This window comes from Anas platyrhynchos, chromosome 5 (genome assembly GCF_047663525.1).
Source record: "Anas platyrhynchos isolate ZD024472 breed Pekin duck chromosome 5, IASCAAS_PekinDuck_T2T, whole genome shotgun sequence".
NCBI lineage: Eukaryota > Metazoa > Chordata > Aves > Anseriformes > Anatidae > Anas > Anas platyrhynchos.
Window position 1 is genome coordinate 32,221,795 of NC_092591.1, and position 14,332 is coordinate 32,236,126.

The 14,332-nt window shown below is 48.9% G+C and overlaps 1 protein-coding gene across 3 annotated transcripts in view; it reads left to right on the forward strand.

The window, feature by feature from the left end:
* The first annotated feature begins 60 nt into the window (after positions 1-60).
* AMBRA1 (autophagy and beclin 1 regulator 1) overlaps positions 61-14,332 on the forward strand; it is a 129,074-nt gene continuing 114,802 nt past the window's right edge. The window contains exons 1-7 of one of the 3 annotated variants that reach the window (XM_027459350.3): positions 61-243; positions 9,167-9,422; positions 9,679-9,737; positions 10,429-10,612; positions 11,228-11,400; positions 12,179-12,245; positions 12,836-14,295. In XM_027459350.3, the coding sequence (XP_027315151.1) occupies positions 9,288-9,422; positions 9,679-9,737; positions 10,429-10,612; positions 11,228-11,400; positions 12,179-12,245; positions 12,836-14,295 (2,078 nt within the window). In that variant the 5' untranslated portion in view covers positions 61-243; positions 9,167-9,287. Of the gene's footprint in view, positions 244-263; positions 398-9,166; positions 9,423-9,678; positions 9,738-10,428; positions 10,613-11,227; positions 11,401-12,178; positions 12,246-12,835; positions 14,296-14,332 lie in introns of those variants that run through there. The other 2 variants (XM_027459352.3, XM_038180476.2) reach the window with 2 other exon arrangements.

Consider the following 14,332-nt stretch of genomic DNA (forward strand, 5'->3'; position numbering starts at 1 on the left):
GGTGGCAGCGGCGGCGCTGGCAGGCGCTCGGCGCTCGGCAGGCGCGGGCTGCCGCCGCCGCTCCGCCTTCGGCTGCTCGGGCCTGGCCGCCGCTCCTCGGCGCCGCTCCCCGGGCGCGGCTCGGCGCTCGGCTGCCCGGCCTGGCCGGAGCTCGGAGCGGCGGCGAGCGAGCGCTGGGGCCGCTCCCACCGGCCCGGCCCGGCCCCGGCCCCGGCTCCCCCCAGGCCCCGGCCCCCGCCGCAGGTAGGCCCCGGCCGCGCTCCTCGGCCCGCCCCCGCCTCGGCGCCGCTTCCCCGGGCGGGCCCCGGAAGGTGGCGGCGGAGGCGGAGGCCGCGCCGGGCCCTCGGCGCCCCGGGAGGCTCCCCCCGTGCTGCGCTGCGAGCCCCGGAGCCCTGCGGTAAGGGACAGGGGCTGGGCGCGGGGCCGCGCTGCCCCTCAGCCCTGCGGCTGCGGAGGCGCTGGGGAGCAGCGCCCCGTGCCGACCCGTGCCGCCCCGCTTCTCCCCCAGACCGGGCGTTCGGGCTCCTGAGGCAGCCCGGCCGTGTTTGTCGGCCCGCCTTTGTTCAGCCGGGTGCCCTTCGCAGATGTCAGCTCGGCTGCCCGGCCTCTGCCACTCCCATCCCCTTCGGGATGGGGAGATGGAACCTGGCGCGGTCCCGCTGGTGCCAGGCCGGAGCAGCGCTGCCTGGTTGTGGGGCTGGGTGCGCTTTCTGAAGGAGGGATGAGGATAAAGCCGGGCACGTCCCAGTGCCTGGGGAGGAACGCAGCAGCGAGTTCCAGGTGTAGCTCCGTAACTCCAACATCCTGGTTTGTCTTCTGGACCACTGCCGTGGTTCAGCTTCTGGTGTTCAGAGCTCTTTGGTAGAGCTCGCTTGCTAATTCTGCAGTTAACCAATTCAGGTGGTGTTGCTGTAGATCAGTGTTTTGTTCAGAAATGGCCTGTTTGTGTATTGAAGATAGCAGGCGAGTATCTGGTGCTCTTCCATGGTGTTGCGGTGGGGATGTTAACGCGGGCAGCAGGCCGTGAGCCGGTCTGTGTTTTTTTTTCTAGTGCTTGGAATGAAGAACGCGTCTGGATCCAGATCGCTGGGCTCGCCTGCTCAGGCTTAGCTACCGGGGAGTGCACGCGGAGTGTTTACTTTGCTGTCAGCTTCTCCTTAATTTTCTTTCTTTTGCCCTTTTCTGAGTCATAGCTGACCCCCTGGATTCTTGTTTGGTTGTTTTCTACTTTTCCATTTTCCACACTGCTCTTTCAACTCTTATGCAGCTGCAGTGAGCGTTCCTAAGGAAGGCGAGCAGTAACGCTGCCTGCCAGGATCCCCTGGTCACCAGTTAGGGATTTGAATATTTCCTCCCTTCCTGCACCATAATTTTGTTTAACGAAACCAAGGGACAATAACTTCAGTATCTTTTGTGCGGTGGCTAGCAAGCTGACTGAACTCAGGACACCTACAAAGTCACTGTTGATGCTGGTAGTATAGTTAACGCTCGTTAACATTGTTCAGGTGAATAGCGTTAAGGCAGTTTCTTTTCTTTTTTCTTCCCCCCCATTGAGTTTGTATTGTTGGAGATCTGATAAGGGGCAGAGTACATGTTAATAGTTACCTTGTGAGCTCTTCTGGTGAGAGTCCTGCACGAATCTAGGAAGGAAAGTGACAGAAGCGAATTGTTAGTGACGTGAGCACAGAAGAACAGTGCTTTTTGGAAGTCAGTAGCAGGGTGATGTGTCATGGAAGGGGATTTGTGTTAGAAATGTTTTCATGGAAGGTTGCAAATTGTGTGGCAGTTGCTCAATGAAAGACCTACTGATGGAGTTGCTTAAACCAAGAGACAAAAGTCCCTGGTGGATTTAACGTGGGTTGTGAAGGGCTTTGACAGTGACTGCTGTCCAGGAGCTGTTTGTTGTCTCGGTTCTGGGTGGTGAGGTGCCAGGTCTGAGCGGGGAGGGCGTCATCCTGGTCTGTGCTGTGGCACAGCTCCGCTTGTGATGCTCTCAGTGAGGTCTCCGGGGCTGTCCTGGCAGAGCAAGGCCGTCCTGCTGCCCTGCTGCAGTACGTGGCACTGACTCGCCACCTGGAGCAGCGCAGAATGGTTCACAGCAGTGTCCGAGCCCCGTTTCTGATACTTTTTTGTTCCTTCCTCCTCATGTTTCTCACATGCTTCATCTGAGGCTGAGAAGGGGAAAGGGTGTCAGGAATTGGCAGCGCAGCTTTGAATAAATAAAATCCTTTCTCTGCACCCTATGGTTGGATACCCATGCCATTCCCAAAACCCTTCCATGCCAACCCAAACCATTGTGCTCTGTGATGCCGGTACTCCCAAGTCGCTCTTGCATGCGTGATGCCAGTAGGTAGCACTTGGCTGCGGCTCTTGAGCTTGAGGAACCTTCATGGGACTTCTCAAAACCTCAATATTTACATTAATTGAGAACTTCTTTCCTCTTCTATCAAAATGAGAGTGGTTCTCTGAAGGGGTTAAGCTGCTTCCTTTTTTTGCTCTATTTTTCTCTTTGCTCTGCCCCTCCTTTCCTACTGCCTGCGGGACTTTGCCAAAGATACCACGGGCTGAGCGTGGAGTCAGGACACAAACTCTTTAATCTCCTGGATCTCAGGTCTGCTCTGTGACAGACCTTGCAGCTTTGTGAAATTATATTTATTCTCTTCCCGGCTTGTGGATCGGAGCTAGCATCTCTTCAAGAATTCTTGAAGCTTACGTGGAAATAGCGATAACAGACAGGGAAATGCTTGGTGTTATCGCTGGCAAATGAAGCTGCCAGACGCCAGACACAGCTTATCGCTTACCTTTTTATGACTTCCCTTCTCATCCGCGCCACCAGTTTGCTGACCTTTAGAAGCTGGGATCTGCAGCTTTCTCTGCCACTTCCCGGTATTTTTGCTGTACATAAGGAGCAATTACAAGTACTGCTCTCGCAGGTATTCCAGCTCGCTTCATCCAGACTGGGAAGGCACAGTAAGGTTCTGATGGCAGTCAGCTCCACCTTGTTGTCATTTCATATCTTGAAATGACAGCGTGCTCTTGACATCTTTGTAATCTAATTAAATTTCCTGAGCTGTTTGTGGTTGCAATTTGAAGCACGGCAATGGATTCTTTAATCAAGAAACACTAATGCTAGTTATTTTCTTTCATAATCCTGTTGTGATTTATATGGAAATGCGTCGAGTTGCAGATACAACTTGGAGCCATGCATCCAGTGCATCTGCAGAAGGTGTGCTTTGGAGTTACTTTCTAAATCTCTCTCCCTTTAATCGAGGGAAAACTTCAGCTTGCTAAATATCTTTAAAGCTTTGAAGAGTAAAAAGAGTCACACAATGAAAGTGCCTTCGTGGTGGCAATTCTGGGCCCTGTTACCCAGTTCCATCACAGGCTCACTGCCTATCCTCTTCAGGTTCTTTTCTTGTTGCAGTTTGGGATGGGTGGTTGAGGTCTGGCTTTATGCTCTTTGGTAGCCTAATGTCAGGAGCCTGCATATTTCCAGTGTCTTAATTTAAAGTTCCCATGGGTTTATTTTGTTTGTTTTTTTTTAGGATAATCACGGGCACAGAAGAAGAAACAGAAAGCAATGTAACGCACTCCAGTTTTGCTTCTTTCATTCTTTCACTTTATTTCCAACGCGTGTCCATTTAAATATCGCTGCAGGATAACTTGGAAGTTATCGCTTGGAGTTAAGGGAGGATGAATTGTGGTATTAGGAGGAAAATGTAAAAATGCAGCTGATCAGGTACTTTCTCAGAAATTCATGTGGCTTGGCTGCTTTGTGTGGAGCACAAGACAAGTTTTGGAAGAGCAGGAGGTACTAAGTTTAGATCAGTGGAACTGCTCTGGATATGAGTCATGTCACCCTTTTTTACTGATTTTTGTTGTTGTTTTTGCATTGTTCAAATTCCAGTGCTACATAGTTCGATTACTTACCAAACTAGGACTCTCTGACTCGTCCTGTTTGTTTAGCGGAGCTGATACAGCACAGAGAGGGCAAATCAGCTTTTTTGTTTTGGTTTTGCATCAACTTATTTTTTTTGTTTTGCTCAGTCTTTCAAGTGGAGACATGAAAAGGTTTAGAGGGAACGGCAAGGCACTTGGTATGAATTGAAACAACCATTTTAATAAAACTGCTGGTAGGTTTGAGGTCCTCTTCTACCCAGGACAGCATTTCTGGGGCTTTTTATGCATCTTGTTTTGTGCAGTTTAGGGAGATGTTGGCATCACTGTCCCCATTTTGCAGAAGGGGAGACTCAGAGCAGAAACAGGGCACTGAACTAGAAAGTCACAGGAGCTGTGTCACTGCTCACACATGTTCTGAGTGATGCTTTAAGCTTCTAGTTCTGGTTTGGAGATGTCCTGTCTCTGGGTCTTGGAGAACGAGGACTTGTTGCTTTGAAGCTCCTGTGAAAGGAGAGGGGCTGTGTAGGCTGCAGGCACACTTACAGGATGGTCTCAGGCTCTCTTCAGCACGCACGGTGTCTTCTCTTTCCCTCTTTAGGGCGTGTTAAAGACGATCCTCGATGAGGGTTGCTGGTAGTGAAGGTGAAGCATTTGGCTTTTACCACCATAAAAACTGTTGTGTGCACGGTCTGCAGATGGTTACTGGTAGAAGTCACCTGCGTGTGCAATAGTGGAATTGTTGAGTTACTACTAATATTTATTAAAAACAATCAAAACCATTGCGTAGTGTTTTTGGTTGTATTTACATTAGTACACTACGTACTGCTGGCACAGGCCCATGACTTGTGGGGATCCCATTGGTTTTATAGACAACGCCTTCTGGAAGCCTTAAAACTTGCCAAAGGGACTCGGAGGCAGAAACTAACAGCACGTGCTCCCTTCCTCCCCTCTGGGCTTTTCTGGGGGATTCTCTCCATGGATCCCAGCTTGCAGAGCCAGAGACCGTTTTAATCTTTCCCTTAATGTTGTTTCTGTTCTCCTCAATCACTTGAGAGCTCTTTAGGTAGCAAAGCTGTCTGAAATTATTTGGACATTTGTATCTCTTGGACAGAACTCCTGTTATAAGTAGTGTTTACGTTTTACGGTTGCAGCTTTTTTTCATTTAACCACTGGTGGAGCAGATACCGCTGCTCCTGTACGCACGCATCAGGAAAGGCTCCCAGGGGCGTGCTCAGCACACAACCAGGAGGTTCTTAGGAGTGGTAAGAGATCTGTAGTCAAGAGCTGAAGGCCACGTGAAATAACTTTTTCCCCAAAGCCAGCTGTGGTCTCAGATTCTCCACAAAATTATTAACGCCAAAGCTGTATGTGCACAAGAAATGGGAGCAGGATCTCTGTAAGGTGCTGAAGCTTCTTAGTGGAACACTGACCCACTGCATAACACGCACAATACCTCAGCATCCTTTCTGTAAGGCCACTTGAATGTGTTTGGGTTTATTCCTCTTCTCTCCCCACCTTCTGATCGGTGTTTTCTTGTGGTCCTGTACCACTACGAGGTGTTAGCAGTTGTTTTGCTGCTTCGCTTTGGTTTTGGGGAGGTTCAGTATCCGTAGAAGTGCCGTTCACAACTGAGCTCGCACTGATCCGAGGCCGGGAGTTCTTGAGGCTTCCTCAAGGACAGCTGGCGCAGAGCAAGTAAAAAGGCTTGGGGTTGGGCTGTGCTCTTTCCAAAATTATAAACAGCCCAGCGTGCTGTCCTGAAATGCCCTGAAGGGAGAAAACTGTTAAGGAAACAAAGCCGCCAATTACAGAAAAATTTCTGAGTTTCCACTTTGGGAATTTCTCTGGAGCCCTGGCCTACATCCAGGGCATCACCTAATCGTCTAGCTGTCGGACTCCACTTCTGGTCATTCTGCTTTAAAAACACAAGACAACAGAAAAATACCAGTCCCAAAGCAGCTCCTGGTGCTGGTGGTCGGCTGCTCATCAGCTGTGATGGCTCAGCTTTTGCAACAGAAGCAGTGCTGCTGCTGAATCAGTCCACCACTGGCCCAGGCAGGTTTGGTCCAAGGAGCTGCACGTTTTCATGATGCCTCAGTAGTATTTTTCAAGCCCACTGAGCTCCTTTTAAACTTTGTTAGTCGGATGCCAGCTGTTTAGCTATCTGTAAATGTGGTTGGTGCTTCAGTGCTTTGTTCTCTCTTGGTATTTAGTGACACTGTCATTTTTTTCCTTACACCTGGGCAAAATGTTTGGATTTGATGGGTACCTCTATTAGATTAGAGGAGGAACTGGGTCTGTCTCTTGGGGAAAAAACAAACACAAACAAACAAACCAAAACCAACAAAGCAAAACAAACAAATGAAAACAACAACAAAACCCTGAGCAGATGATACAGTAATAAAGTTAAAGCCTTCCTGCTAAAGGTAGCAGAGATAACGCCCGTATCTGTGCTGCATCTCTTTCTCCATTCAAAGGCTCGGTTTTTCTTTTTCCTTGCCAATCCAAAGTGTTGCAGAGCGTGTCGCCAAGCAGTGGAGAGCGGTTACTGTATTCAGGCTAATTCAGGTAAGGGATTAAACTTCTGAAGCACGAATAAAGCCTGGTCCCCAGAGGGACCGACGGTGACTCCGGAGTGCCAGCTCTGCTCAGGAAGGATGCACTCAGCTCTTCCTGACAAGATCCCAGCTTTTAAAGATGTTGAGCAGGTAGCAAAGGCTTTAAGTCTGGGGCTTTATTTTGTTTTCTTTTCAAGTGATTTAAAGAGGTGAGTCAGTTCAAAGCAGCTGGAAAATGAGGGACAGTCCCTGAGGGAAAAATAGCAAGTTTGGACGCGCTCAGGAGGCTCATGTATGAAGTGTTTGTTATATCCGAATTAGTTCAAAAAATTAGTACGCGTCTGCGAAGATTTAGCTAAGTCGTTTTAAGGGAGGTACTCGCTTTTATGCTGTGAAGGTGAGTTAATCTTTACAGTAAGGTGAATACAAGGAGCTCCCTACATGCATTTGTAGGTGTTATCTGTTTATTTTGCAGTATGTAAACTTACTCATGGCATAAACAAACATCAAGATGCTTGATAAACATCTTGGTTTCCTTGTTGCCATTGTACTTCATGTAATCTCAGTCCCTATAGGACTGAAATGTTCCCAAGCTGTCGGAGCTTGTACTTTCTCATGAGTAATTGGGTTATCCTGCTTGTAAATTACCAGCTTCTATTAAGTTATTTAGGTTATTTGTCCTTTACACCTACTGGAAGGCTGCTCTGAAGCTTGGTGGTTGAGGTCTTGGACTTGGTCTCCCGTTTATGTTTGGTTTACACATTTGTTCTTGCATTGACATCGTACTCACTCCTTGAGAGCACCCATAACGAGAAGTCAGCTGCTGTTTCCTTCATTTTCCTAGGCAAAGCTAGGCGTATGGTTTGCTCCCATAAAACAGGCTTTTTATTGCCTGCGTTGTTCCTGACCTGTCCTTCCCTGCCGCGCTTCCTCCACCCTGACCCCGTTCGCTTCTGGAGGTGGGTGACCGGCCTCGCTTGCAGAATCCAGATTAGTGTTTATTAGTGTTCAGCGGAGGAAGATTTTCGTTCAGTGATTCGTGTGCTAAACAGTGCTTCTGGCTGCGTCTACTCTCGTTAGCCTTTTTATAGCGTTCTAGCATTTGGGGTTTGGGCTCTTCATCTGTACGGTTGTTCCTGTGAACTCTCTTGCGGTAAGACAACTTCAGCTTTTCTATCGCTTCCCAGTAAGGCTTTTATTTTGTAGAGTAATTCCTACGTACTGCTTGGCTGACTTGCACAGACTCTCAAAAGCGGGCTTACTTTATATTGGGCAGTTTAGCTTCCCTGGAATAGCTGATCCCCATGCTGTTCACATTAAGCGTCAGGAAAGTTCCAGCTAGCTTCAGTTTCTGTGGTGGGTTTCACTTCTCCAAAGGTTGATGCATTTACTTGTTCCTCGCTTCACTTTAGTCCCCTTTATTGCACTTTCACAAATGAAAACCGGCCGGCTTTATTGGAACTCATTTTCCTGGCTTATCTCTTCAGACAGCTCCTCCCAGCACGCAGCAGCTGCCTTGAATCATCTGCTCAGGAGGGTTTTTTTAGGGAGAGTGGGAGGAAAGGAAGGCTTGCTAATGACCGCTCTGAATTCCCTCATTGAACAATTAGCTCTTCTTGCGTCCATGTGAACCTTTTTTCCTGTGTGTGTGTTTTTGCTTGTTTTTTTTTTTTAAGTTGCCACTTCCTTTGTGATCGAGTATTGGTGGTTTTGTTTCATGTGACGTGAAGCGAGGAGGATTTATCTTTAGATCTTTACATTGAAAAGAGCTGGCAGAGCAGTATGCGCGCTCTGCTGGGATCAGAAGGTAATAGCATCGCAGCAGCGCTCCTTGTTTTGTCTTTTCTAAAAAAAAAATCTTCTTTTGGGAAAGCTTTTGGTAACGTGCCCCAATGCAGGGGACTATTTAAAAGCTATGTAACGTGGTTGCTGTTTTGTTCTGTCAGAAAACTAACTTTTTTCTAAAAACCAACCAAGAAGTCTTACTAATGCTTTCCCTTAGCAGCTCAAAACACACTAAAAGCGTCAATCTTTGCCGTTGTGTATTACTTAGGGGAACTGTTGTTCTGAGACGGGAAGATAATTTGCAGACAGGCAAAATGAGCAATCGTGGTGGAGTTAGCCAACGTGCTGCTGCAGCCCTCGGTGACAGGTTTTGGTCTGCCATGTGCTTGTTTCCATACACTGTGAGCTGTTGGGATAGAAAGGGAAATAATTAGGACTTGAGGTGCATCAGTTGTCTAACTTGTGCAGGGCTAATGGTTACCGTTACCGAAATCTGCACAATTTTGCAGAGACTTCTGTTATTATTGTCAATTTTTAATGCTATTCCTCTAGCTATCTGTCAGCCTTCCCAGATAGGAGCTAAATCTTTAAGGTGTAAAGTGTGTCACTTTGCAGATTTTTTTTTCTTTTATTATGTATGGCAAGAGATGGAGGGAAGAGTGAAAGTTTCAAGTCCAATTTTTAATTCTCTTTCGATGTGGTATGTCTGCAATATCTGTACGTGGAAAGGACTAGGTGCTTTCAGAAACCTTTTAAAGTAATCTTTGGCCGCAAAACTGTCACAACTGGGCCTTGATAATGGAAAAAGGCAGCAAAAGCGGGGGAGAGGATAGATGCTCCTCTTAAATCTGTTGTATTGGGATTTAAAGTTCTTCCTTCATCTAGGTAAAAGCTGCCTTTCTTATCGCTCTTTCTCCATCTAGGTTTCCATGAAGATAAACAGTTGACATGTGGATAGCCTGTCTGTAGCTCAGTGCTGGTTGTCATCTGGAACCTGCTGGTGTCTTCTCCCGCTGGTTGGCGTAACGTTGGCCGCCGAGAGCCATGAAGTTTGTACCGGAGAAGAACGCGGTGCGCATCCTGTGGGGTAGGGAGCGGGGCACCCAGGCGCTGGGCGCTCAGCGGCTCCTGCAGGAGCTGGTGGAGGATAAAACGCGATGGATGAAATGGGAGGGCAAGGTAAGGTCGCAGCACGGAGGTGCGCAGGTTGGTGTTGGAGAGGGGGACGGGAGGCAGGGGTTTGAAGATCAAATTGTCTCGTGGTTGTACATTTGATGTGTTACACTTGATATGCTCTCTGGCTCTGTTCAGTTCCTGCAGCGGTGTGATTGTAGATATGTTCCTGCAGCGGGTTCCCCTTACTGTCCGTGTGGCTTACAGTTAAAGTACGATCATGTGACACTTGCAACACTTCCTGCTTTGTTGGCTTTTTCAGAAAGTTGAGTTGCCAGACAGTCCACGCTCCACCTTCTTGCTGGCGTTTAGTCCAGACAGGTAATTAACTCCTAGTTCGTTCCCTGTTTCAGCAGTCTCCTTACGCTTAAAAAAAAGCGAAGGAGGCTTGTGCCCGTCGAGTTGTTCAGTCCTGAACGGCCAAGTGAAACTCCTGGTTCCTGGCATGCATGGATGGAACGTGCACACCTTCCTAATCTCACAGCTTCAGGCGTAGCTGGTGTTTAATTCTGAGGTACCCAAGCGATGCATAGCCCTAAGGAAAAAGGGTCTCTGTGGCCACCATGGGATTTCATGAAAAACTTGAGGGAGTAAAGGGTGTTTTGGTACCCCATCCCAAGTGATGGGGCACACCCACTGGGATAGTGAGAACAGAGCAGAATGCTGCGTGCATTGGAAACAGGAATGGGAGCAGGATCTCTCAGTGTCAGAACTGGGAATGTTTATTTGCCCCCAACTGTCACTCGGAAGAGTTCCTTCTGAGCTGCATGACGACTCTTTCAAGGTCAAGTTTGTGCTTGCAGATCTGATGAGCTCTCGCTTGCATGGGCCTTGAAATCTGGCCACAAGAACCCTTCTGGCCACTGGTGGTAGAGTAGCCTCTTACCCTTTGAGTGTGGGGCTATGTGTGCTGGGTTAGGTGCCAAAAGACCCTGTTGAGATGAAGCTAACCGCAGTCTGTTTTGCTGTACTCTTCTTGTGCTAATGCTTGTCCTGCCTTCTGCATCCCTAGAACCCTGATGGCTTCCACACACGTGAACCACAACATCTACATCACGGAGGTGAAAACGGGCAAGTGTGTTCATTCCTTGGTTGGACATCGCCGCACTCCCTGGTGTGTGACCTTCCATCCCACCATCCCAGGCCTCATTGCTTCAGGATGCCTAGATGGGGAGGTTAGAATTTGGGATTTACATGTAAGTCTTTCCTGAAACACATGCTTTTGCATTTGGTGGGTGGTGACCTTTTTTGTCTGAGTTTGTTTGCCAAATGTTGCCTGATAAGAAAGATGTTTGGAAGTTTTGCATAGAATAGAGCAGACTGTAGCCGTCCTTTGTCTAGAGAGGAGATGACAGATTCGTCATTCAGTCTGCCAAGTAGGTCATGCTCCTTAGCCCTGATATGAGCTGTACAGATAATGCTGGAGAACTTTAAGCTGAACACGTCTTGCACATGTGAAAGACTTGCCATTTTTCATTCCCTTGGGTTTATTTCAACTCTTAATTAGAAATTCTGTTGCCCTACCAGTTCTGCCTAGCCTGGTGATTGGCCTACAGACAAAATAAGGATGATTACCTGGTCGCTTTGATGGGCAGCATTTGTACAGGCTGTTTGAGACACATGTGAAAGTACACCTGCGGTCATTGTTGGGGGTAGTACTGTGTTCTGGGTATGGTCTCGTATGAGAGCAGCTGTTGTTGAAAGCATCACTTCAATGCTCTAGGCAGAGTCTTGGAGGGGGCATGTGCATGGAAACCTAATGATCTTAAATTGTATGGTAAACTGCTTGTGGTTCTTGACTCCTCACTCAGGGTGGAAGTGAGAGCTGGTTCACAGATAGCAACAACGCCATTGCATCGCTTGCTTTCCATCCTACGGCTCAGCTCTTGCTGATTGCAACTGCCAACGAGATACATTTCTGGGACTGGAGTCGTCGGGAGCCTTTTGCAGTGGTGAAAACAGCCAGCGAAATGGAGCGGGTCCGGTGAGTTCTTGTTTCCAGAGGAAGAGGGCACTTGTCTGGAAAAATGGTCAGGTTTGGGGAATACAGGTTTTTCCTCTGGGATGCTGCACTGTCTGTGCTGAAGCAGAGGAGAGAAGCATTGTTAGCAACTACATGACCCACCTGGTAGGAAAAAAAAAACAGCCCTGTGAATAGGGAAAAAAAGCAATTGGAAATAATATATCAGTTTGGATGTTCGTATTTGTAATCAGCCCTGTGTCCTACAAATGCTTTCAGGATCTACTCCATTTTCATTTGTAAGCTTAGTAGTTAAACTTGTCAACCATAAGGATGAGAAAACCCAGAAGCTGCTGGAAGAGAGTGCTGAACTACTATTTTAGTGCGGTTACAGAGGAAACTGCCACTGGAAACTTGATGCCATCCTTTGAGCAGTTTAAGATGATGAAGTAACATTCAAGAGGAGTTAATCTCTCCCTTTGTACCAAATTCCAGAGTGTATGTGCGTCTTCCCTAAAACTTCCTGGCTGTTTTTACTGATATAGCAGTGCTTACTGCCAGCTTTTAACTTCTGTATAGAGTTGCTGTGGACTAAAAAATAGCTGCAGTCTTCAGCTAAATAAGTATGTTTTCTTCTTAATGTGTAAGCTTTTTTCACATCCTTCAGAAGCCAAGCTGGTAGGTAATATAGTAACAGTGCAGATATTTTCATGTGGGATTTTCTTTCGTGCTGTGTCTAGTTTCCTGTGTCAATGTGGAATGTGAACTGATGATTGATACTCTGGCTCTGCTTTTGTTTTAGGTTAGTACGGTTTGATCCCTTGGGACACTACTTGCTCACAGCAATCGTTAACCCTTCCAACCAGCAGGTAAGGGTAATGCATTGACTGGCTAATTACAAGGTGCTTTATGTATTAACCCTGGTCTCTTCCTAAGCAGCCTTATGCTTTTCTGAAAACCTGCAGTCTTTCCAAGCTGAATTCTGTTCCAACTTAATTGGGTACAGAGATGTTCTCACGTAATATGCAGGGCTGTTAAAGAACTCTCTTAAGTGTGCTCGTTTTGCCCTCACTGTCTCATTAGTGGTAGGACAGATGTCTCAATGCCCATGCTCTTTCCGTTGTGTTGCGACATCCTGCTGGATTTGAAGCTCCATGACCTATTAGCTGTGCTCCCCACAGCTGCTGACCCTCAGATGCTGCTGCTTCTGTTGGTATGAGCAGCATGTTGTTGAAGCTCACTGGGCTGGAGGAAGAGATGGTCTGGATCCAAAAAATGAGGTCCTTTGAAGTAAAGAGTTGGCTTCCTGCAACTCAAGGCCGGAGCCTTTTTTCCCTCTCTAGGAAGAGGCTTATCACATCCTTTCATCTGGCTGGGGTGGTAGCGGCTTTCTTCATTTTATCTGGAAGCGTAGGATTTTGCTGTGAGGTGACTGAACCTTGATCCTTTCCTTCTGCAGAGCGACGAGGAAGTGGAGATCTCTGTGGACAGTACAGAGATGCCGCATTATCGCCAGCGCGCTATCCTCCCCTCTCAGCCCGTGAGGCGCACGCCTCTCCTCCACAACTTCCTGCATATGTTGTCCTCCCGCTCCTCTGGCATACAGGTGGGAGAGCAAAACAGTGTTCAAGACTCTGCTACCCCATCCCCTCCACCGCCTCCACCACCACCACCTCCACCTCCAGCCAGTGAGAACACAAGGGCATCTGTCTATAACAGGCTCCGGGAGCGTGTCAGCTACCCCACAGCAGAGTGCTGCCAGCACCTGGGGATGTTGTGCCTTTGCAGCCGATGCTCTAGTGCAAGACTTCCATCTTCTCTCTTCCCACACCAGGAAAACGCACCCTCCACGTCTTCTGGTGCCACTGGCACGTCCTTCTCCTCTGTGCAGACAGAGCCTTACCAACCCCCAGAGCAGGCCTCTGTAGCACAGGAGGAGCAGGGGATACTTAACAGGCCCTCTGCTTTCAGCACAGTCCAGAGCAGCACTGCTGGCAACACCCTGCGCAACCTTAGCCTGGGCCCCACGCGGCGCTCCCTGAGCGGGCCTTTGGCAGGCCACCAGTCCCGCTACCAACAGTCTGCGAGAGAGATGGCTTCGGGCTTAGGTGGGTCTGACTGGTCCAGGACAGTGCTGAACATGAGCTCCCGCTCGGAGCTGGAAGCCATGCCTCCCCCTAGGACCAGTGCCTCCTCCGTGAGCTTGCTGTCGGTGCTGAGGCAGCAGGAGGGAGGTTCCCAGGCATCGGTCTATACCTCGGCGACAGAAGGGAGAGGCTTCCTAGCCCCCGGGGCCGAGGGGGACAGCGGTAGTAGCGCTGGCCCGAGCAACCCGGCCAGCATCCGTAATGAGCTCCAGTGTGATTTGAGGCGATTCTTCCTGGAATATGACCGGCTGCAGGAGTTAGATCAGGGGATTGGTGGGGAGCCCAGCCAGTCGCAACAGGCTCAAGAAATGCTCAACAACAACATTGAGCCTGATCGGCCTGGTCCCTCCCATCAGCAGACTCCGCACAGCAGTGAAAACAATTCCAATTTGTCCCGGGGTCACCTGAACCGCTGTCGCGCTTGTCATAACCTGCTGACCTTTAACAATGACACGCTGCGCTGGGAAAGAAGCACGCCTAGCTATACGCCAGGGCAGGTCCAAAGCACGTTTGAGGGTGTGCCTCCAAATACCAGCCAGGTGCAGCCTGCAGAGAGAACCGAGGGCAGAGCTCCTGCCTCTAGCAGGCTGCAGCTGGGCAGCTCTTCCACCCCGCAGGAGGAGAGGACCGTGGGAGTGGTCTTTAACCAGGAGACGGGGCACTGGGAAAGAGTTTACAGCCAGTCGGCTTCAAGCAGACCTGGGAATGTATCACAGGAGGCCTTAAACCAGGAAATGCCTGAGGAAAGCTCAGAGGAGGATTCACTCAGGAGGTAAGATACATGCTCTACCTTCCTCCTCCGTTTATTT